The 26,339-nt window shown below is 34.6% G+C and overlaps 1 protein-coding gene across 3 annotated transcripts in view; it reads right to left on the bottom strand.

Moving 5' to 3' along the window:
* Positions 1-369: 369 nt before the first annotated feature.
* Positions 370-26,339, bottom strand: part of IMMP2L (inner mitochondrial membrane peptidase subunit 2) — a 414,256-nt gene continuing 388,286 nt past the window's right edge. For 2 of the 3 annotated variants that reach the window (XM_068189967.1, XM_068189969.1), the window contains one exon: positions 589-865. In XM_068189967.1, coding sequence (XP_068046068.1) covers positions 746-865 — 120 coding nt within the window. In that variant the 3' untranslated portion in view covers positions 589-745. Of the gene's footprint in view, positions 866-26,339 lie in introns of all 3 variants that reach the window. The other variant, XM_068189966.1, reaches the window with a different exon arrangement.

Genomic DNA, 26,339 nt, shown 5'->3' with positions numbered 1-26,339 from the left:
ATCTAATTACATAGTTTCAAAGAAATGTGGCAATCAGTACTAACGAAGACTTACTCTACTAGAAAAATTAATTAAACACTGCCTTCAGAGAATATAATATCATTTGTACAATGTGACTGAATATCTAATTTAAAAAGATATACAGGGAATATTTATATAAACCAAAGTATTTTTATCCTGAAAAAGAAAATAGAAATAAGTAATATGCACTCAGTTTAATAATAGAAATAAGCTGCATTAAAAACTTTTCACCTACAGAAGTACTGATTCCTCATTACTAGTAATTATAGGACAATCCAAAGTATATATGTTTTGGGTGTTTTTTCTTTTTTCATATGCAATCAATATTAATAATTTCAATGCAGAATGTAAAAGATCAAAATAGTTTATTGAAAGTTTTAATAATTTCTTGTCCAGAGAAACAAAGGTACAGACATAAGCCAAGCATGTTACCGCTTCCAGAAAAAAATGAACATTCAGTTCCTCTACCACGAAATATTTCAAACTGAATTAATATACAATGCCCTAATGTTGGGAATTTTTAAAACCCACCAAACAATGAACAGACAAGCAAAAGAAATATGAAGATTTTCTGGTGGCATTGTAACATTTAGATGTCACATGTATTTGTTGACATGACACTGATGTCAAAGGACATGGCAGAGCTCTTAGAGGTGATGGTATAACCACTGCAACTCTTTCTAGTTGAAGTTCATGGCAGTGTTTTCCTGTCTGAATGTTCAGATCACTCCTGCTCCCTGTGGAGTGGTTTGCGCTCTGGAGGAAGCATCGGCTGTAACTTCTGCCAGCGTTGTGGAGGCCAGAGAATATGAGTGGCTCGGGCATGTAGAAGTCCAAGAGAAACCTACAACCAAAATATAAACCAGAGGTGTTATTAGGTAATGCAAATAAATCAGTATGTGAAAAATACAAATCATGTGATGATTTGTTAGCGCAGTGGGAGAATACAAAGCAGAAGAGTGAGTACTCTCTCATGCATGTAATGAGGGGAAAAGAAAATGTCTTTAGTAACAATTTATTTTTCTTTTTTTAATAAAACTTTTTTTAGAACTCAAAACAGTTTGCTGAGATGCACTGTCTGTAACACAGAACTAGGAATGTTTCTTTTTTTTCACTTTCAAGGAAAAAAGCTGCTCAAAATAGGTGAGGCATAAACCACCAAAAGCTTTTTGGTTATTAATTTTTCTAGGTCCAGAAAACAAAGTTTAAGTATCTATTTTGAATAAGTTCAACAGAATATGTGTCTTGAATTTGAGCCCTGTGTACTAACCACACCAGGATAACGGCCTTTTTAAACCTGCTATGTTTACTATTTATCCCTCTCCTTCAAAACTCCATTTTGTCTTCAACCAAAAACAAAAATTACTGTGAATTGTAAAGATTTCCCTGAGGATGAAAATGTATTTCTCTACAGATCAAAAACTTTTGAAGTGCTAGGACTACTTAAACCTGATTAATATGTTTTGCAAACAAGTTTTATCATCCTATTATTTATTATTATTTACTTCAGTAATTTTACTTCAATAGATCAAAATAAAATTAAATTCTGATATTGCTTATAAATGAATCAGAGATAACATAGAAAGTAGTAGTACTACATAGATAGTATAGAAAACAGAATTGCTTAGAAAATCTTAAGTAAATTATAAACAAGACCCTTTTCATATCTGGTATGAAAATGGCTAGACTAAGAATAGAACAGTTACAATTTCAGACTGAGATAAGACAGTCCATACTTAGCACTGAAATTAAGTAATTTTGTATGGAGTTAATCTCAGTTAATTTGAAAAGCCTGAAGCACAAACATCTGCATCTTAAATTATTTGTTTAGACTTGTAGAGAAAATAGCATGTAATAAGCAGCCAGCACCAACAGAAGTTTTAAACAGGACACAATCATGGTTACAAATACTGGAATGTCTGTGCCTGTGAAAAGATTGAATAATTCAGACTCCTAAACAGACAACAGTGTTATAATGGTTATAATGGCAACAGAGTTAGCAATGGCCTGGATTAAAAAATGCACAGGCTTTATTTGATTCTTCTGTCATTATTTCTCATAAGAACAAGGACACATCTACAATATTATCCTAAAGAATTTTTAAGCCAATAGAAAGGAAATGCTTTTCAGTATGTGCAGCATTACATCATACTTGCATACATTATACGGATACAGAAGTCATCAGAAGAAAAATAGAAAATTTGTTAAAAAATAACAATGGGAGCTAAGTCCAACACAGGTAATTGAACATAAACAGTGTAGTCTCTATACTCCATATTAGGAACCACCAAAGGAAAAAATGTATACTTGCTTTATTCTTATATTTCAATGATCCAGTATTGGCTCTTGTAAGAGCCAGGAATGAAATGGATTTCTGGTTTGAACTTGTACTTTGCAGCTTAAATTCCTATGTAAACTTAGTTCCATTCCATTTCTCATGTAAAAAAAAAAAATGGTGATTTTAGTGAGCAGGTAATTCAGCATTTCATGCAAACAGACACCAAATAGGCCCCTAGGAATATCTTCAGCTAATTTTCTTGATTTAATTTCATAGGATTAATATATATGCACCAGTCTCTCTCTACTACATAATCAAATCAGTGAAGCTGAAGTGGTATATATCTAATTCCATATTCTGTAGCTTGATGAAGCAGGTGCTGAATTACTTGAATATAATTTGGTTATTTAATAACCCATGATATCTAAAAGAATCTGAAGTGGATCACTGAATTGAAGTGTAGTATTATATTTCACTTGCTTGATCTCTTGCAGGGACCACTTTTTTCCCAGATCCATAGCAGCTGTTTTTCCTACATTTAAGCAAAGGACAGGCAGCTAAATGACAACTATTTTTCAATAGCATTGAGCAACATTTTTTAATGTCTTGACACACTTTTGTGCAGTTTGGTTGATATTTATGGAATTCACAACATCCTTTATCTTAATTAGCCCATAAAGTGGGCTGCAAATGTAATATTACCATGTTGGGTTTTTTCCCTGAGCATACAGCATGGTAGCACACACATTACAGGCTGGTGCCAAAATATAAAACCGCAGCAAATCCCACAGCTGCATATAAAATGTGACAGCATTAGTACAGAGAAAAAAAATGTTAGAATACTCTTTCCAAACACAAATAACATCTCATTTTCAAAGCTCTGTGTTTTTCTCAGTACATTGCTTGTTACTGATGTCAGCAGGAGGTCTGCAAACAGACTGAGAATACAATAAATGAATCAAAATATGTTTTAAGCTGAAGCTGGGAATAATTTTACCCAGGGGATTATTTCTACTGACCATCATCTGCCTTGAAACTAATAAAGAAGTCTCCTTCCTATAAACATGATTTACAACATGACTAGAGTTAAAAAGGAAAAACAGATATTGTTGGGTGATGGAAGCCTTTGCTAAATAACAAATTACACTGATGCTATAGGACTTCTTTTATAATAACTTAAAGGTTCAGTTTAAAAGCACCTTGATGTTTGACTTCTGCAAACAACCATAATAACTTTTTTCCATAGCCTATTATTATTCTCTACTTTTCACAGCAGCCATGAATTTCACTGAGGAAGAACAGAATTGTTTGCAGAGAATAACCTGCCCTTGCTAATGGATTTACCCTCATCAAGGTTAGATATGAATTTAGTTCAGAAGAGTGAACTAAAAGGCTTCACTTTCTGTTGTAACAGTGAAATATTGAGATAATAATTAATTAATCACTTCACTTTATTTTCTCCCTTTACATAAGAAAATAAGTTTATTCCCTTGAAACACTGTCTTAACTCTAAGAAAAATCAGTACTTTACAGACATAAATTCTTTGAGGAATGTGTTTCCTTTCCATCACAGAGATACCAGCAATTAAATAGTTGGGGGTTATTTCTACATTATGACCTATTTGTTATTCTTGCTGTGGCAACAACAGCTACTATATTGAATTGAATCCATATTATTGTGCCTAAGCTGAGCTGTTTAAACTTTTTTAAAATCTTTGAATATTAAGTTGAACAACTAAGAAGTTACTTCATTAACACAGGAATTTTATCTGCAAAGTAAGTTTTGAATTAATAATACTGTTTTGACACTGTTACTGTGCTAAAAGCATATTTCCTCCGTGTCTGCTTGTTGTTAGTATGTTAGTTATATGGAAACTGATTAGTTTTGGCACTGCATAAGGAAAAGATAAGCCTAAGACTGATAGTGCTATCTGCAGTGGTACTCAGAACAATCTTGCTCATTTTGTCCTAATAGGCTCAGATAAACCACCTTTATTAGTATGAAGTCTTACAATAATATCACAACCTCTGGTTCTAAAATACATCGTGAAAATGGGAAAAGTAGTATTCAGACTGTACAAGAGTGTATTAATGTAGCATACCATGGACACATAAAAATTTCTGTGGAAATGACAGGTACTCAGTTTGGATCTCAAGAAAGGGGAAAGTCCAAATAACAGTGTGATCTGATGTGCTAGTTTTGGCAGGGGTAGAGTTAATTCTCTTCAGCTTGGCTGGTACTAGACTGTGTTTTGGAACTTGTGCTGAACACTGGATTGATAAGAGATGTTTTTGTTACTGCTGAGCAGGGTTTACACAGACTCAAGGCCTTTTCTGCTTTTTGTAGTGCCACTGCTACTGGCAAGGAGACTGGGGATGCCTGAGATATTGGAAGGAGACACGGCCAGGACAGGTCCCTGCTACTGACCAAAGGTATATTCCAGACCGTATGACATCATGATCAGTATGTAAAGTTGGGAAAAGTAGGAAGAAGGGAAGGTTTGGAATGATGGTGTTCAAGTTTCCAAGTCACCCTTATATGTGATGGGGCCCTGCTCTCCCTGAGATGGCAGAGGAAAGCAGTGAATTAATTCCTTGTTTTGCTTTGCTTGTGTGCATGGCTTTTGCTTCTACTATTAAGTCTTTATCTCAATTCACAACTTTTCTGGCTTTTGCCGTTCCAAGTGTCTTCCAGATTCTGCTGGTGGGGGAGTGGACAAGCAGTTGTGTGCAGCTGAGTTGCTGGCTGGCGTAAAACTACCACACCCTAGGGGTATTCTCAACTTTCCCAGAGAATGTAAAGTCTCCCCAAACAGCTAAATTCAACTGTAACTCCTAGTCATGAGTTCACTTTGGTTTAGGAACATTCCCCATAGATTTTCCCTTGCTTCTTTTTTCCTTAAGCCTTCTTTATTTTGTTGCACCTTAAACAACCAAGATTTCAAATTCTGTAACAACTCTGAAACAATGAAGAACAACACTAAATATACCCTGAGAAATGGTATTGCAGAATCAAAAAATCCAAACATTTAAAACTTTATAAAAAAATAGACTTACTAATTTGTCAGTTTTCTATTTGGAAGTAATAACCATAGAATCATAGAACTAAGATGATTTAGATTGACAAAGACCTCTAAAATCATTGACTCCAACCATTAAGTCACTGTTCACCACTAAACCATATCCCCATATATCACATTCATATGTATTTTGAATTAATTACCAGACATGTAATAAGAGAAGGAAACAAAAAAACTCACAAGGATCTTGCTACAGCTGTATCATAGCCCTGCAATTCAATATAGCCACTGCCAGTAATAAGCTGTAGACCTTGTATTGGCTTTGCAAGGCCTCAAGATTAATTTCTCAGGATTTGTCTGACCTTACCTCTCCTACCTGGAGTTTTGATTCAGCTTGTTACCTGCAACAAATTTTCTAATCATCAGGTGACTATGGACTGATTTGTTACAGTTTTGCTTATACCGCTTATATTTGCATAACCTTGTGGTGTTTTTACATATACATTAAAAAGTAAATATTATGTACAGGATTAAATATTTTTGATTTGCAAATAATAATGAAGTATATAGGACTGTAGGCATGGGAAAATAAAAACAGACTGAAAAAACCTAGCAATGGTCATTAAAACAAACAACTGACTATCAAAAAGATTTTAAGGTGAGCAAAGAGAAAAAACAATGGAGAATAACAAGGAATATACTAGCACAAATTAAAATATATAATAAATAGAGACACAAAGTGAAAATCAATAAAGTATAAGGGAGAAAAATTAGAAAATGTGCTAAATTAGTGGAAAGTGAGAAAGAAGAAATCATTGACATCAGAATTCTCCTAGTGAAGAATTCAGGGTGCCAGCAACTCATGAAAGCACCCTTTTCATGTGTTTTTGAGGAGGATTGCATGCCAAGCTTGGGACCCAAAGAGGCAGCATAATCACTGAGATAAAGATAGATACTTGAAAATAGTTATGTGAGATTTTTAAACTGTTTTGATGAGACTTGTGTATTAATTTGATAATTTGTAGTGCAAAGGGTACTATCATTCTCTGAATTAACTCTATTAACAGTCAGTAAAATGCTGCAAAGTGTGATTATCTTTGGTTGGAAATGGGGGTTTGTATTCTGTTCCTATCTGATGGGGCAGTTATCTTCTGTTAATTGCGCAGTTTTCTTTGTCTCTTCCACAATCCATCCTCCCTCTGGGAGATATCTTCTGTTAATGGGCCATTGAGTGTCACTGTATGACTGATAAAATTACATCATCCATTGGGAGATGTTCCACCCAGGGGGAGGAGCCAAGCATTCCTACCTGGATACAATCAGAGTTCTGGAAGACCATAGCCAGCCTTTTCTACTGGATGCCCAAAGAAGCAGCTGTTGTCTCCACTGGATTCCCAGAGGAATACCAGGCCCATCTACACAACTGTGGGACCCTCAGAGGCAACATACACCCTTCTACAGGATCACTGCTTCCACAAGAACCACACCTATCACTCCAGGCGGATTGCAGCCATCATCTAATCAGAGTGCTTCCAACAATCTGTGAAGTGTCAGGTTGCATTCTGACACTGTCAGTGGATTTTGTTTTGTTTCTACTGTCACATTTGTATTTTTAGTTTTACTAGTAAAGAACTGTTATTCCTATTCCCATACCTTTGCCTGAGAGCCTTTTAATTTCAACATTATAATAATTTGGAGGGAGGGGGTTTACATTTTCCATTTCAAGGGAGACTCCTGCCTTCCTTAGCAGACACCTGTCTTTTCAAACCAATACAGTGATTTTAATGCAGCTGTGACTTAGTGGCTTCTCATATAATGGAATTTTCCTGGTTTGCCCACAACAAAGTTTTGACTGTAACATTATTTTATTTTAATTTTCTTTTCCTAAGGCTGCATAAATTCCTATTAAGTGTTGCACAGTAAAGAAAAGGTATCTTTCTTTTCCTCACTTGATATTTCTTTTCATGTTTTTTCTGAAACCAAAATGGTGATTTTGATGAAATGTTTATAAACATATTTCACTATTTCTTTCATTAAAAAACCTCCAAAAAAATCAAAATTACAACATTAAATGGACTGTTTCATTATTTCCTCACAATGTATTTTGACTTAGGGGGATTGTGACTGAAATTTTAGTTATTTCAATAAAAACATTAAATATACATGAAGCACTTATACCTTTGTAACAGATAATGTAATAAACACATAACAAAGTATAAAATTAGAAATCTTGGAATATCTAGATCAGTCACAGAAGATAATAAACAAAGGAAATATGAAGAAAATAATAAAGCACAGCACTTAACATTAAGTCAACACAAAAACCCTGAGAGTATACTAGGAAAAGTACTTGGATATGAATATACTTCTGAAGAAGAAAGATGATATTGTTTCATAATATTTCAGCCTAACAAACAGTCAACACTCTTCTGTCTTCCTGTCTCATGAATAAATGTCTAAATTGTGTAAATCCCCTGAAATACCACTGAAAGAGAGCAATAATAGCTACCAAAAAAACTAGAAATAGAACTAAACTACAAATGCCACACTACCTATGTACTTGAGAAATTTCATCAACAGTGACGAAACTACAATTTAAAAGGCCAATCTCTGGTTTTGTAGACACTTTTGCTTTAGTCTTTTATATTCTAGCAATATTGCACAGGTCTCTCAAATGTCATGGCCAGTGATAAACATGCAAACACAAAAAAATAACATTTTTTCAAATCAAAAGAAGATAAAGCAATAGAAGCACAGTGTTTCAAATTGTGTTTTTATTCCCTGATGTAATATAGCTTCATATTTTTTTCCTTCAAATGCATAGACTTTATACATAGACGTTCACATGGCACTATGGAACATCAGCTATATACGAAATTTCCTTCCTAAGTTTTCTGATTCATAACACAAACTCATTGGGGCTGGTCAGGAGTAATTCTGGAGCAGCAGAGGTCTATTCAGACTATATTTTGCTGGTTGGATACTTGCCAGTTTGGAGAAAGGCTCTGAAATGTGCCAATACACATAAGATGAAAAATCCTCTAATATGGCAAAACCCTGAGTGATTAGAGATGGTCCCATTAGAGCCAGCATAGAGTTTCAAGAAATTTTTCCAGATCTAATAGTTCATTGCCCCACTACCCATATTCTGTCAGCCAGTCAGCTGTAATTTGATGATACTGATAGTTTTAAAGACTGGGAATGGCAAATTTGAACAGATATTGAAAACTGTGTAAAGGGACCAGGCTAATGAAAAAGGTCAGAGGTTGTTAAAAAATATTTCAGCCCTCAAAATCCAAAGAAATCCTTAAATAGAAACACCTATGCAACTACCCAGCATTTCAGCTATAACCCTAACAAAAATATAAAGCCCGGAACAACTATCTGTGTCAAATTAGATTGCATGTCTTTAAAAAAGGTTGTGGCACTGGGTTTTGATATTAGATGGTAGCTGTAAAATGGTCTCATAGAGAATTGTCCCAGTAAATTAATCTCTCAAAAAATCCATACTTTAATAGAAAGAAAATATGATTGCTATTACATTTCATCTTTTGTACATAGTTGAACCTTGAAAAAAGTACTATCAAGTGCAGTAGTAGGAAAAGAGCACAATAAAAATAAAATCCTGTGGATTACAGTAAAATCCCAGAGAAACCACTTCCTCTAGTGGAAATATCTGTGATAATGAACAGTGACGGAAGAAACAAATATCCTTCACCTCCTTCTTTTATGAATCCAAGAATAATACAAATATTAGAATCAATAAATTATTTTGTAAATAAACTGATACCGGAATAGATGTTCTTTAACTTAGCTCACTGAAGTTTGAGGTAAGGTGCCAATTAGCTCATGAATACAAAAAGTGATAGATTCCTTTCTAATACATATCAAAGTGCCAGCATATTCATTGTTCTTTCTTCTTGGAACTGAAGACCTAATGGAGCCACACAGATCTAGTGACAAAGAAAAGAATGCAGCCCATTAATTTTGTTACTAAGTGTTCCATTACAGTTCCATTAGTTTGACAGCTGAAACAGCAGCTCCAGATATAGATAAAACATCCCATATGTGTTCTCTTTCACAGAGCTAGTATATAATCAGTCAAGGTCAATATTAGTTATCAAATTTAGAACTGCTCATTTAGATAGAAAATATATTTTTAATATCTGAAAAAGTATAAATGACAATTATTTTAAGAAAGTCTTAAACAGTGAAAATATACAATTAAAAATCATGCACATATCACATATATGCACAGACAAAACCACAATAGAGAGATGTATTTTAAATGCAATGGTTGATTCCTTCCCCAGAATGAATAAGATTCCCAGAATAAATAAAATTTTAGCATGGAATAGGTGTGTGACATTACTATTATAACAATTGTGTCTGCAGCCATCCAATACAGTTTTGCAATTTAAGCTATTCAGTAAAGAAGAGATGAGCACTGCATTGTAATGATAACTCAGGTTATTGATTGAATTGAAAAAATGTGCTAAATATCAAAATAACTGGGTTGCACTCTCATTTTTCTATCATGTCTATATGCTCATATAAACCTTAAGTTACCGAAGAGGAAAAGGAAGGAAAAGGTCAGTGAAAACAGAATATATTTCACATATGAGATTTCTTTACAGTTAAATGTGCAGGAAAAGACTAGCTAACACTGAACCATAATTGAAATTCAAAGTAGCGCAGATTTAAAGGAATTTAGTATAAAGTAATGCATCACTTATTCATCGCAAAGAAATAAACTGTCAATGCCATTGCCTAAATTAAATACAGTAACAGGCTTTATACAAGAATTCCATGAACTGAATTCCATTTCAATGACTTTTCTTGGAATTGTCATGGACATATTATTGAAAAGGCCACTATAGCTAAATAACTTCACTCCTCCAAAGATTTTTCTGTGTTTTCTGCTCTCTAAAGACATATGTTTTAAATAGAGGTTAGCATATAACACAGCACAACTTTTCTTTTTTTATCCACTAATATAGCACTCTTAGCAAATACTCTTTCTTGTTTATGATTAATAGAGCCGTTATGATAAATAGTCTACAAAAGGATTTATAAGCCAATCTATTATTTATTTTAGATTTCTAGTAATAAAAATAGTAAAGGAATTTGCTTAGTGCACAGTATGATGTGCTTTGCATTCTGCATGTACATAAAAATCATTTAATAGTTAAAGCCTTTTAATATTTCACTGGATGATGCACAAAGCTCCTGACTAAATAGGATTGTCACTAAGTCATGTAACTCAACAGAAAAACAAAATGTACTAGCATCTCTCATGAAAGAGACACATAAAAAAGCCATAATACATTTGCAATTCAATATTTTAAGAATTGATAAATCAAGTGGCAGGAAGAAAAGAATTACTAAAACACATCTATTATCTTCACCTAGAAAGTATTAGCTAATTCCAAAATCTATGCATATTAATTATTTAGTAATACATAAAAGACTTCAATGTGAATTCCTGTTCAGCGATGTATTGTATCAGTGCCACCAGTCAGAACAATGTCAGGCTTAGTGACATTTTTCAGGTTACAACACTGATACATTACAACTTACAACTAACATTACTAATTAAGTTGATTTCCAGTTTGGTGCCATTGCATGTCATTAATTCAGTTTCAGCCTGAAGCTTTGGCAAACACAGTGGTACAGGGCAAGGCATTCAAGCACAGGACTGATGAACTGGCCCCAAGAGCTAACACGCTACCCAGGGACTCAACTCCTCTCACTATGCTGCTCCTCCACAGACACAACTCATCCCCACAGGCTAGCCCTCAAGCAGAGGATAGTGCCCTCTGCTCTATTGCCCCTCCTCTGCAGTCCTCTGTGCTTCCAGGAGAACCAAATTCTGCATCCCAACACTGTTCTGGCCACAGAGATTTACCATGATGCCCTGTGCAATATGGGGGAGAGCCCCAGTGTGCTCCTGCTCTGCTTTCACTGCACACACACAGATAAATCAGACCCTAATGATGAGTGGCTAGTATTCAAAGCTGAGCAAACAAGCTGAAATGACAGGTGAAATTCCATCAAATTTCTGTGGAAATGCACAGCTGTGCCAGGGATCATATGCCTGCAAGCTGGGAGAGATGACATTTCAGACTCATTCAGGAGAACTAAAAAGAAGGGAGGGAGTCCTACTGTAGAAAGAAGCAGTAGGCTTTAATCTGTAGATACACTCAAATCCTTCTTCAAGACAAGTGATGTGAAAACCCCCCACATACTGGGTGCAACTAATTTCTATTCTTCATATACTTTCTAAAAGCTCAGAAAAGTACCTGATCTCATGGGTCAAAAATCAGGGCAATTTATGAACTTAGAGAAGTACCAGAATTAAAGAATGTCACAGAGAAGACCTCAACCCACTGCTGTCTTTTCTGTCTGTAGAAGTATCTCCAGCCTGAACAGACCCATCACTGTGATGGTACAGCATTGTGAGTATTTGGGAAAGTTCATAACTGTAAATTTTCCTTGGCAGACATGTTACAGTAATTATCAAATGCTGAGGGAAGAAAGAGAAAAAAGAAAGGCCAGCAGTAGCCAGAAAAGTTAATTTAAGGGAATCAGTGAATAACTCCCTCTTAATTAAAACAAAAAGGTACAAGACCTTAAGATATTACAGCTGTTACTGGGCAAAGCAAGCCTTTGCTAAAGCTAAATTGTTCAGAGATTTTCAGCTACAATAGCTTGTATGTACAGCAAACACATCTGTCATCTGGCTCAGAGTTTCTGTGGTTTCTATTACATCTTTTAGATTTAGTCTGATAGAAATGAATTTGTTGCAATACTCTTCATAAAATAATTTTTAATTTCTCTTACCTTAAAAAGATGACTGTTCAATAGACTATTCCATTTAACTAAATATTTCAGAATATCCTACTGTGAGGCTTGCCTATATTTTCTTTCAAAATGGCGACAGAAACAGTATGACTTACAGAAAACATGCTGTTGGTAATATAAGCTATGAAAAACAACAGGGAGTAAATATTCAATGAGCAGTTAGGATATCAAAATGTCATTAAATAGCTGCATGATATGTTATTAAAATTATAAAAGACTTTTTAATAGAGCTCTTTGTGTGAGGGTAGCCAGAACTCATCTAAATTGGTAAATTTCATCAAGAGATTTCTGAATACGTAATCTCCCCAAGTTGATTTACTGGAAAAAAAACCCCACAGAAATACTTCAAATATATATAAATATTTTTCTCTTCCTTAAAGCTACAATAATAGCTATGAATTTAAGAATACTAAATGCTTTGTCTCTTTTCTTTATCTGACTTATTCTGTATTTTTGCTAAAACTGTGGAGAAGAAGATTAAATTTACTAAACTCAGACTTTACTTGGGAAAAAAAATCTCAAAAACATTAATATTTTTCTTATTCTATCTTACTATTATTTAGCATTCTGTGTTTATATAATACTGTGACCTTTGCCAAAATAGAAGTCTTCTTTGTATAATTTAAATCATATAGCTGTCCTTTCACTTCATAACAGAATTTATGATTCAATAATTAACACATATAAATATGAATATATTTTCTCCAGCCTACCTAACTAATCCTCTTCAATTTTTTTTCTTTAGTTCTCTTCTGATTAGCTTAGGATAATGGCATAAGAGGTTTTGCAGAGAAAAAAAATTTCACAAACATATAGCAGAAATATAACAAGATACACATCCTTATCAAGATATAAATTTTATCAAATACTGTTGCAGTTCTTTCTCACAATCTGGAGTCTACAAGGGCTGCACATCTTACATGTGAGATCACTGTCTAGTTCTCCACAGACAAGTTCCTCAATGAGGGAACATAGTCCTTATGGAGGAGCCAGTTTTATAGAGCAGTGACATGACCGATCAAGTCCCGAAGCCTGGCTTGTGCACCAGCAGCCCCAGCAGACTCAACAAGAGAAGGGGCAGGGGACTAGCAGTCAGGTCCCTTTAGTTATGGGGACATCAGAAAAGCAAAGAAGAATGGGATAAGCCCACATGAGTTCCCTGACCATTATATTTCAGGTTGGCCTAAAGAGAGGTGCTGCCTTCTGCCGTTTGAGATGCTCAGGAAACCTCTACTGGCCACGGTGCCTCCTCAGTCAGAAGGGCAGAGGCTTCTTCAAAGTCCTGGGCTACACCTTCAAAAGGCACTTAAAATTTGTGTAAGATTCACTAGGACATAGGAAAAACAGCTTTGTAGACAGCTAGACTTCTCCCACAGCTGTCTTCAAGACCTTTGGTATTCTTCGTGGCACACATTCACCAATTACTTTTTTCTGGTTTACCCTTCATCTCTAGCCTTCTTTGATGTGTCCTTGCAATACAAGACAGGACACTAAACCAAATAACTTAGTCATAGGCTTCATCATTTCAAAATAAAAAAAAGCCAAATACAAAAACCATTTGTGGCTGGAGGCCAGGTGCCCATCAAAGCTTCTCTATCACTCCCTTCCTTAGCTGGACAGAGAAAAGAAAATGTAACAAGAGGCTCATGATTGAGAATAAGGACAAGGAGATACCACTCACCAGTTACCGTCATGAGCAAAACAGACTTGACTTGAGAAAATTAATTTAATTTATTTCCAATCAAATCAGGCCAGGGAACTGGGAAATAAAAACAAAACTTAAAAGAACCTTTCCCCCACCCCTCCCTTCTTCCCTGGTTCAACTTCACTCCCAAATTCTCTCTCTCCTCCCCCCGCAGCACTCACAGGACTGGGAATGGGGCATGGTCAGTTCATCACACATTGTCTCTGCTGATCCTTCCTGCTCAAGGGGAAAACTTCTCACACTCTTACTCCAGTGTGCAGTCCCTCCCATGGAAGACAATCCTCTGTAAACTTCTCCAATGTAAGACAGGTCCATTTTGGAGCTGACTGGCATAGGCTCTGCTTGACATAGGGGAAGCTTCTAGCACACACAACTTTTCATGGAGGCCACAGAATCCTGTCCCCGCCCCCCAGTCACAGCAAAACCCCCCAAGCCACAAAAACCAGTAGAGAAGGTTTAATCCACAGCTTTACTATCAAGATTTATACTTATCTTAAGGAGAAACTAAAACTTTTCCTAAGATCTACATGATAAACAAGAAAGTATTGAAGACTAATGAATTCAGTTCTCTACATATGTAATAAAAAAATTCCCTCATAGTCATAATCAAGTCATAGTTCAGCAAAGCATGTGCTGAACTTTAAATATTCAAATAATACACTTGAGCACATTATTAAAATTAAGTAAAAAAAAAAAAAAAAAAAAAAAGAATAAATTTCCAGGGAGCTGACGATCTAGATTTATTAACTCTTTAAATGACTCAATTTTTCAGATTATATGTTGCTATTAAGCTATTTTAGCAAGATATAACCGCACAGGACTGCCAGGTCATCAGTACAGGAAAAGGATTAGCACATTTAGGATTTCAAAGATATACATGTTAAAACTTAACACCATTAAAACTAATTTTTTACATGGAGCTCTTTCACTTCCAGTAAGAAAATCAATGTTATTAAAATTCCTTTTAAGTGCTTACCTTTATAACAAAATCACATATAATATATGCTATAAATCCAATGCTTATTTTGTATCTCAGTGTTTTGGGGGAGAAAAAATCACATTTTTGTCAACAACAGACTGTGTAACCACCACCATTGCTACAATGCCTGAAGATCTAAGTCTCTCAAATTAGCTGAGGAGACAGCAGCAGTGAAATTGCAGACAGCACAATCTGATACATTTTCATTAGTCTGCTGGGGAAAATATATTCCTGTATGTTTACTGAGCTGTTTTTTCTGCTTCAGTTTCTTAGCATTCAAAGCAGATTAAAAAATGCTCCATATTTTAATGAGATCATTATTAATAGTTCATCTTCTCGCTTGCTAGAGTACTAAATTTCCAACAGCTATAGGCAAAGGCAATGTGAAGATGGCTATTACAATTGCTTTGCAATGGATTCTGGCAACTTCCCCACAGCATCTTTGTTCTCCCATGACTGCACAGCTTAAGCAACTCAGTCTGAGCTTGGTAAGGACTCTACATTATAATTTCCAAATCATTTTGTGTATTTTCTTGTTCAGTGAATCTAATGCATGCTCTTCTTGAACAGGCAAACCACCAAACCTACAAAAAGAACCAAAAAAAGGCTCCCATGTTTGCTTTACTCCAACTTTCTCACAGCGACCTAAGTTTTCATGCTGTCAGGAGCCATACAAGGCAGAAGTGAATTGGAAGCTGCTTTGACCTCAGGAGCCTGGTGGTATGCACCATTAGCCCATTTGAAGAGAGAATAAGTCTTAAACTGGAGTCAGCTACACTGTGTGCTTGTAGTCTGGAGGATGTGATTCTAAGCATGAGTGAAATACACTGGTCAAAATCATGATTCTCTAAATGCAGAAAGTAAGAAGATGAAAATTAGTAGCTAATGATAAGGTAAAGTGTAGCTCATATCAAATGTGGACAAATGCAGGGCCAGATTCTTAAGAGAGAGAGCTGGACTTAAAAAAAAAAGAAAAAAAAAAAGAAAAAAAAAGGAATATGTAAATAGCCTTTTAATAGGAGTTTAGAGATGCTTGAACAGCCTATATCCTGAAATTAGAATTTTTCCTTCCCAAACATCAGAAATTATATAAATTCAATATTAGTTGCAACTGGAAAATGTTCCCAGTTAATACTAACACATTAAATAAGAAATCAAGAGCTTCAAACTTATACTGAACAAGATTAACCCTGAGCATCCATGGCAACAGCAGAGTCCAGTGCAGCACCTGCTGTGTTCTGCAGCAATCTCAAAATACTACCTTATATCATTTTCTTCATAGTCTCTGCAAGAACTCAGCTGAAATTAATTCCTAGATAATCCAAAGTGGGACACATTTATTTAAGGTACTTTTACGTATGTTTAATTGTATCTGGATAGAATCCTGATACTTTCCTCCCTCCTAAGTCCAGCCACAGCTCCTGAGTGACCTCTCCTATGGTGTGGTTCTGGCACGCTTGTTATCTTTCCCATGTGTGTGCCAGCTGGACTCAATTATTTATCTGCAAGGCCTCCTAGTTGCTGGCTGGTAGGATTGCCCAGGCACAAGAAACCAGCAACCTTCATCCAGTGCTGTGCAGAGCAGGACCCAGCTCCAGTTCCCAGACCCTCTGCTGCCTTGCTCCATTACAAAATGGCACGGCAATCCACCAGAAATCCCCAAATGCTGTTTTATGAGGAGGGCTGGAAAGCAAGGCATAATCACAAGAAGAATGTGGATGACAAGGAATATAGAAACAAGTTCTAAGACAAATTAATTTCCAAGTTCAGCCAAAAGGTAAATTATTCAACAGAAATGCTAAATCCCATGGCATCTGAACAAATACTTAATTCTTTGACCACAGAACATCACCTTAGATTAGGCCTTAATTGAGATTAATGGGGCATAGCCTATCTCTCTTGTTTTTTTAAATCTCATCTAGAATCAGGGAAGCCATCTCACCTGTCTGATTGCAATGAAAGCAGGTTGTTATGGTCGTCTTTTAAATCATAAAGAGCTAGTCTTTTATAAAGAGAATTTGAGATTCTCCTCTAAAGAAAGGTAAAATAAACATGAAATTTGTACAATACATTTTTTGTATGCTATAGCTGCTATTCAGAAAACATAGCAGAAATAGAAATTAATAAAAGCAGTATATTCACAGAGATAATATTTCAGCCAGCCTTAGTTTTTAGGTTTAGCTATTAAAAACAGTTTCAATACCTTTTTGGCTTTCAAAAGCTGAGGTTATAAGACATTCAAGATCTGTTAAGTGAAACCCATTCCCTACAACTCTATGTTAATTTAAAGTTTTTGCTAGCATGTATCATGTCATTGCTATCAACACTTCTTAATTTCTCATATTAATTTCTGAAAATGCTAAACCAAGCCCTCAAGCTAATGAAAATGCTACACAGGTTGTTCTTCAAAATATACATACACAGAAATTGAGACATTGTTTTTCAAATCAACAACTTTCTCAAAGGTGCGACAATCAAAAAGTTGAGTCTCTGCTTACCATTCTTTAGTACTCATTTACATAATGACAAAACACATGAAAAATACTCCTTTTCCTGAGAACCATAGACATTAAGCTAATAAGAAAAACATGTCAGAATCTTTATTAATTCAAATTGCATCTTACTTTAACAAAATTTATTGCTCCAACAGAAAAAAGGTTGAGCCTATTTGATGATTATAATTTTAGATTTCTAACTTAGAACTATGTCAAAATTAATTCTTATTTAATGAGGTTTTTGAAAAGTGTTTAAAATAGCAAAATTCTGAAACATGCTCATTAGAACTATTTGGAAGTAATTAAAAATGATAGCTTCTAAATAACATGTGATTGGATCCTAAAGCCATGTCAGAAATAGTGCTCAGATGACAGCCTGTCACATAAATTTAAGCTTGATACATGAGCCCTGTGGATCACTAAATAGTGAACATTTTATTATTCTCTTGAAAAAAAATGAAGTTAAGATTTCACAATTACTTTTTCCTTTCTTTTCCCTCCTACTTCATGACACCTAGTTCATTGACATTCTTTATCTCGCTGAACACTAGAAAAGCATTAATTACTTAGTCTGTGTCCTCCAGTTTTTCTGCTATCATATGCCACTGTTACAATGTAAGAGAGACATAAATTGAACAGAAAAGGTAACCAACTGCTCATGAAAATGTAATTTTTCTGTTTGACAGAGACACTAACATGATGAGCTATGGTATTTTTGTGTAAAATCCTTTTTGGATTTGGAGTGTGTCACATTCTATCACTCAGGAGTCAACATTTTGCTCATGACATTGCACCCATAGGGAAAGCTTGGGTGTGAGCTTTTATTTTCTTTTGCTATTTTAAGAGTTTGGCAAAGATTACAGTAAAGATTTTGAAAACTTCTCAGCCTTCAAAGTGCAGTATAAAAACCATCTTAAAAAAAAGATATTCTTAAATATGAAGTTCCCTTTATTGTTCATAAATAAGCCACTTGAAGTGCAGAGTGTTTGAAAATGTGCTGGCCAACAAAAACACAGAAATAATTTTTGCTAACAGTATTTCTTTGCTATTCTACAGAAAGCCAGTTAGATTACAATAAAATAAATTTAAAGTCAAATAAAAATAAGAGTATCTTTATTCAACAAACCAGAGTCAGTGGTAGAAGTAAAACCTAGGTTGTTTTTTCATAATTTCTTGATTGTGATAATAATATTTAAGGCTTTTTAAGAGATTATTTCTTAGTTCATTGATTTTTCCTACAGAAAACATAACTGCCCAGGACTGATAATATATATATGTGTGTGTACAGATGTGTGTATTTATTTTCTTTTTAAATAATGATACATGTTGCATATAAAAAGCCACAGTCAACCATGAATTTCTTAGTGTCTTCTTTTTGGGTATAATTTGAACATTGACTGGAGCCTGGAACCTGTCCTCAAACTGATTAGTAACTTCCTTGAAAGCTTGTTGCCATAATTTGAGAGGGCTATTCCTGTAAACCGGGGCTATTGCTCATGTTTAAGAACACCTGAGTCTGACCCTAAGATTTATTTAATTTCCTCTGCAAAATGAGAGAATAAAAAAAATAAAAAAAGGAAAGAAAGCAACAACAGATTTATGGAAGATTGTAAGATTGTAAAACATGTATGTCAAACTTCACCTCTTGAATCTTACAGGTTTCAAATATTAATTTATAGAACAGTGTGAGCAATAAGGTATAAAAGTATTATTATTTGGATATAAGTAGATTACAATCTAGTCAATTGCACTACATTTTGCTTTTGAGGAGGACTATTATTTCCAACAGTCATAATATGCAACAATGCCACAGCTTGTCATGACTTATCTGAAAAACATGAAAGCGTGCAAGAAATACATAGATTTATGAATGTCACTATTACACAGGCACTGTTTTTCATGGTACTTACTGAACTGCTTTTGTAAACCTAGTCCAATTCATAGGGGGGGAAAAGGAGAAAAATATTTAGAGAAATTCTATGTTTTCCAAGGGAAAAAAACCTCTAAGCAAACCTCAAATATTTTTTACTACAGAAGTCTGAATGCTACTAAAAAAATATTTTTAGCATTAAAAAGTGCCACTGACCTAAGGATCTTCTTTAGAGAACTTGTTTATCTAACAGAACAAAGCCTTATGCGAACAAGGAGAAATGCTTGCTCTCTCCAAAATTTCTAAATCTCCTGTCCATTTATGAAGACAAGATACAAACAGTGAGCAGCAGATTGCCTCACAGGCATTACACTCAGACAACTATTAGAATATAGTGCAGACTACTGTAAAATTTACAAGACTGACACAGAACTGACTAGATTTAAGGGATATAATTGCATTTGATTCAATAGACATTTCATTTAACCTCATTGGTATGTTCCAATGTCTACTGAAGCATATGGACAAATACCCACAAAAGGAATTATATGCAGACCCTCATTCAGATCTCTTTGAGTGGATGAAGTGATAGATTCAAAGATTTTTAGCACTGTCATCCTTGGCTTACACTGTTACATTTTTTCCTAATTCAAGGATACTTGTCTTTACACAGGAAAAGTTCCCTAGCCATCACCAGAGCATGATCTCAAGTAATTCTTCTGTATTTGGAATACATGTTGCAATCAAGTCTTCTTCAAAGATTTCCTACACAAACATCACTCTGGCCAAAAAAGACGTCATGGCATGCAGGAGGAATAATAATTGAAATACCTTAGGTGTTTTGATAGCCCTAAATTAATTACATGTACTAGAATGAGACATCAGAAAAAGGTTGATTCAAGCCAGTAATTAATACTTTTTGCTGAAGTGTTCTGATTCCCAAATAGAGACAGACAAATGTGAGAGAACAGTGATTACTGTTGAGGTGTTAACCTTATTTGGAGAAGTTTAAAATGTATATTAAAGTTAGAAATTTAAAGTTATAAAATTGAGTTTGAGAAAACATTTAGATCTAAGACCTGATGTTAAATGAAGACTGATTCAATTGTTTGTTTAGTAGACCTTCTCTCAACATTCTCCTGAAATCCCATTAAATATTCAGCAAACTTGGATTCTCTCATCTAAATCAATAGCCTAAAATGAAAATCATGCTAAGCTCTGTAGACAACCAGTGAAAAGAGAGGACCTTGACATTATGATGTAGATCAGTAGTAAGTTGCATTAGTTTTCCCCATTTCTCTCCCTTGACTTTAGAGGGAAGCTAGGCAACTGTGCTATTAATTTGGGTGTCTCTGCTCAGGACTTATGATTAGATTAAAAGAATCTGGGCTTGTATATTGACTTAAAAAATCATGTAATGTTCTCTATTAAAATCTATCTGTTCAAAAGATATCCTTGAAATAAATCCGAGATATCATCTGATGTTAAATTGCCTTTCTAAATTACTTGGTATTAAATTTAGAGAGGACAACAGCAAAGCTCCTGTCACTGGCCCAGAACCTGCATACACTAACTGATACTGCATTTCCCAGTTTAACAAATGATTTGTGAGGTTTTTTCTTCCTCAGAAAATTCTCAAAAGTCCTTTTTATACTCCAGTGCTAAAGGAGAGCAGCAAATAACTGCAGGTCAATTACTGAGCATAGGTTACAGAGCTTGAAATCTTAGTGACCTTGAGTGGAATCAGGTTCCAAATGAAATTTGTTAAATACCATTATGTTACATGACAACCCTGGGAGTCAGGGAATAAGAGAATAGTAGAGCCAAAGTCCCTTGAGGCAGTCTGATAAAATGTAGCAAAACCTGTCTAAATAACACATTTGTTACATCTAGTTGTGTTGCTTTAAAATGGTTTGCTCAGGAAGCTGCTAAGCTCAGAGGAAGAAATCACCTCATCTCAGCCATCACAAAGGCATTTTTGTATACTGGCTCTGTTCTAACCATGGCAACACACTGCCACCAAAAAAATTTTTTAAATAATTAAAAATCAGTGATGCAAAACTAGATAAAAAAGTCATTTCAGAATTAAAGCATAACACATTAAACACAAAGATTTCTTGGCTAGTATTTAATCACACAATTTTTTCTTTTTAAGAACTCTCAATTTAACCTCAGTTCCCAGATTTTCTTTTTTAGATTCCACTTCCAGTGCAGTAGATATGCCATGTTTTCTCTGTGGAACTACATCTGAAATGAGTCAGTCACTCTATACTACTCACAGTCAAAAGAACTTCATCTAAAAGTATCTTCAGATTGAATCTTTTGTGTGAAGCCTGAGCAATCTGCAGCCAGTGAAGAATAAAAATATATTGAGGACTCAATGCCAGAGATGCAATCGTGAGATGCAGAAATAATTGCTGGAAAATATCGGAAGATGGTGTGCTAGTGAAAATTTGAGTTTTGTCTGCTTTTAGAAGATTGTGTATCCAGCCTACATACTTACTTTACTCTGCAGAGTGCGTGGATAGTAAAAGAAGTATCATATACAAAATTCATCAAGTACGTTCCAATGTAAAAATAGCTGAGTTTTAACAAAAAAAGATAGGGCTAATAATTATCTATTTTTATTTTGTTTTTACATACAAGATTAAGTCACTGTCCAGTTCCTAGATGACAATCGAGCCTGGTTTTACTCCTGATTAATTAACATGCAATGCTTATAGTCATTTATGGCTATAAATATTACATAAGTTTCTATTAAGACAATAGGGATTATAGGTTTAATTTTTCACAATTTTTGTCAGGTTTAAATAAACTTGAGGTTTATATTTTTAGTCTGAAATAGAAAAAAAAAAGCAAAATAAAGAAAAAAAAAGTTATACTGAAGAATTTGTGCTGGAGCTTTGTTTCTACAGGTAGTTGATGACTATTTTCTCTGAAAAGCAGTATCTCTGAGAAAATTTTCTTGCATTTTATGCTGTTCCATGAATTATAGAATAATCCACACTGGCTGCTTATGTTATTTTGCAAGAGTCACCATTCTTTTTAGAAGTAGAAGGAAGTAAGGAAAATTGAATCATCCAAGCAGTCACTTGGTGCCACTACAGACTTGCCCAAGGTACAATGGAAAGTTAACATGAAAATTATTTAGAGAGATAAAGCAGGTTAAAAGGAATGAGGTCACTATTTCTATGAAAATAACAATGATCAAGCAGATCAACAATCGAGACTTTTACAGATAAGTGGAATAAATTGAGTTCCTAGAATATTGTAGCCTTTCCAACTGAAGATGAAGAAGTGTCATGTGTTTACTGTTTTTCTACTAAGTCAATAATATACCTTAAAATTCAACTCCCCCACTTCCCAAAAATAATTAAAAAATCCATATAATAAATCACCAACCTTAATATCTACAGAAACTGAAGCATGTTTTGAAAAGTACTGAGAACTAAGACATTAAATCCTGTAGGCAGGCTGGCACTGCTGGCACTGTTCAGAACATCCAATGCAGGTCCTCAGAGTTTCTCAGCTGGGGATGCTGCAACTTTTTGCAAAGATTAGACTTAGATTAGACTGCACAGCAAGGCATCTCTCACTGCTCATGCATCAGGGAGTACTGTGTTTAACAGTGTTATTCATCTCTTCAAGGAGATACTAATTTTAGGTTACTTTAGAAATGCTTTTCCATCTGTGAATTAAATTGCACTTCATATCTCACAAACACCAAGAACTAAGAAGTCACCTTCACTTTTTCTCTTTCTTTTTACTGTTAATTTTGCTGAAAGAGGCATGTAATCCACAGCTTTCTTGTTGTGCCTGGCCATTTAAATTTTTGATCCCTTTTTAATACACTGTAATAATCAGTCTATAAAGTCCAATTACTCAGGGTAAAAATGACTGGCATCTCTAGACTCAACAAACCCCAGCTTAACAAAATGTATGACTGTGAACTCTATAATTTTCTGTGTAAATCCATATCTCCCATTTTCATATTGTCCCAGCTTGTATCTTCACTGGCAAAACAGCTTTGCTCTTATAGGCAGGAAAATTCAACAACAAATTACAGAGCATGTGAATGCATAAATCATTGCATGAGTGTTAAAAATAAAAGTGGAAGTAATCTGCTGTTAAGGGGAAAATGTGTTAAACACCTTTACATATCACTTCTCTAAGAAAAACTCTGGAAAATTTTGTGTGACATGATAAACAAACCTTCCGTTTCATGGAAATTCTGAATGTCCCAGAAATGCTAGTAAAATCATTAATTTCTAGTAAACAAGGACAAGGCATTAGTGATATAATTCCTTAAAATATAAACTAAAGCTAGGATTAGAAAAAAAACCAATTGGATTCTCCATTAATCTAATATTTTGCTTTTATCTGAGTCATTGTACTATGTACCTTTCCAAACCAATTTTAAGTTTTATAAATAAGGCACTGTTTCAGTAGATTTGCTAAGTTCAAATTCAACATCTTTATGATAAGATGATAAGGATGTTCTATGTGTAAAAAGATGCTCCAATAAGAATGTGTACTTAAAATACCTAGAATATTACATCTCTCATGGCTTTACCTGAGGCAGGAAAAAAGTAGCTTTTACACTGGATAAGTCATAAAGTATTATGAAATGCAGTATAATAAGAACTATAACAAACATTAATATTTTATTTTTTTTATTTTAAACTATCATGCAAAGTTAAAAGCTCCTTTTTTTCTTAAACTGCAAGCAAGAATCCTTTCTCTGCTTAAAGCAAAGCTCTTTTAAATAGCAATGCAATACTGACATCCTAATTCTGGTGTTGCTAGTTTATACATAACTGGTAGCCATCTGACTGCTGATATGAAGCCAGTTGCAATATGCCTAATAAGGACTGAAACCTTCTGCAGTTTCCTGAATTATTTTTATAGAAACCACAGGAGGAAAAAAAAGTAATTTGGATAAATTTACAGGATAATGTATTTACCTGTTATTTATACTAATAACATGTTTCCAAGAAAAAAAAAAAAATTCCCAGAAAGCCATGCAGTGGACTCCCAGCATAAAAAGGTCATGGACCTGGCTAGAGGGAGTTCAAAGAGAGCCACTAAATTCATGACAGGGCTGGAGCACCTGTCCTATGAAAGGAAGGCTGAGAGAGTTGTGGTTGTTCAGACTGGAGAAGAGAAGGCTCTGAGGAGACCTCAGAGCAGTCACCCAGCACTTAAAGGGACCTAGAAGAAAGCTGGTGGGGGACTGTTTACAAGGGTATGTAGTGATAGAACAAAGACTAATGACCTTAAACGAAAAAAAGGTTGATTTAAATTAGATATCTTTAATAAATTCTTTAGCGTGAGGGTGTTGAGACAAAAGAAGAGGTTGCCTAGAGACGTTGTGGATGCCCCATCCTTGGAGGTGTTCAAGGCCAGGCTAGATGGCCAGCAACCTGTTCTAGTGGAAGGTGCCTCTGCCTATGGCAGGGAGTTGAAACTGGATGATCTTGAAGGACTCTTCCAACCCAGGCCATTCTATGGTTCTATGATTCTGTGATAAATCAATACCAGATAACACATGTAAGCAAGACTATGAGAAATTTATATTGTCCACATTTAGTGACCTCTAATATGTCTGCTAAAGTGTCTATGGTGTAATAAAATAGAAAGAACGTATTTTTCTCTGCATGAGCCAGTGAAAATAATAAACTAGATCAACCAGAAAAAGAGCATGAATGAAGGAGAATACAGTAACATATGAAAGAAGATAATTTCTCAAGTAACATTATGCAATCCTGTACACTTGACAACTCAAATTATTTTGAACAATGAGTAATTTATGGCTGTGAACAGGCAAGCACATTCCTTCCATCATTTATTTGTTTTATTCCCCATAGCATACAGCAAATATTACTTCTAAGGAGACATTTTCTGCTGTTATCATTTGTGCCTTGAGGAAAAGGATCTTAATATCTTTGAGCTTATGAACAAACCCACTTACTGTCAGACATTCCTCCCTTTTCTCATTCTTCATAATAAATTCCACAAATTTTTGTTTTGTCACACAATGTTGCTCTAAAGAAAAGCAACATTAACAGGTTTAGTGTAACACAAATTTAGGTTTTTAAGATTCTTTAAAGCTAGGACACCTGCACAGCAAGTCAATAATTATTTCTCCTAGTTAGAAAGATACTTTCTTGTCCTGTTCAATTTGGAAATAAGTCTTGTATATCCTAGAAAACAGATTTTATTCAAAATACTAAAAAAACCCCTTGAAAGTTATTTAAATTGCAAATGCAACATGTATGTCAGTCAAATTATACAAGGTTAATCATCAGAATCCAAATTTAGAGTCTTTTCCACAATGAAATACTGCATATTTTAATTAAAAAGGTTAAATACTTGGTATTTTATATTAGTGGCATCACAACAAAGCATTACCTGTGCAACCTGGAACAACAGCCTAATTCCAATAAAGCATTCAGTAATATAGTTTCATAATTTGACAAAAATACATGCAAGAAATAATATATGTGTTGTAGCTAAATCTAGGCACTAAATACTTAGTCTTCACTCTCTTTACTATTAATAGTGACAGATGTTAAATCTGTGCTGAACCATTTTCTACAGAATTCATTTCTCTTTCTGGTTTTGCATTGACAATAGATGCACCCTAAAGAGATCTTCCTAAAATTAGCTTTTGGGAATACAAACCAATGCCATTTTTAGCCAATTTCTCAAGCAGGTCACCATAGACAGAGGTTTAGGTGTTCCTATGCCTTGCTATGCAAATGTAGAAAGACAAAAATATATATAGTTGAAATATAAGATCGAAAAATACCTCAAATATTCCTAAACAATGACTGTGATCACAAGCACTAGATAACCAGTAGTAAGTAAATCAGACCTGTTTGTAGTTAAAAGTGTGGGTTAGAATTCATAAACCTAGAAACAATCTTGGGATGCAGCAATTTTAGCTGCTGCCTCTTTCTACACTTCTCACAACTGTTGCAATTCATTGACAATTTTACCATCTGTATCAAAAGCTAATATACTTTGTTTAAATACATAAAATCCAGACAGGCAACTCCATTATTACATGCAAAGGCATCTCTAGATCTGTAAACACAAGCTTAA

This window comes from Anomalospiza imberbis, chromosome 5 (assembly GCF_031753505.1).
Source record: "Anomalospiza imberbis isolate Cuckoo-Finch-1a 21T00152 chromosome 5, ASM3175350v1, whole genome shotgun sequence".
Lineage (NCBI taxonomy): Eukaryota > Metazoa > Chordata > Aves > Passeriformes > Viduidae > Anomalospiza > Anomalospiza imberbis.
This window is presented reverse-complemented; position numbering and strand designations above follow the sequence as displayed.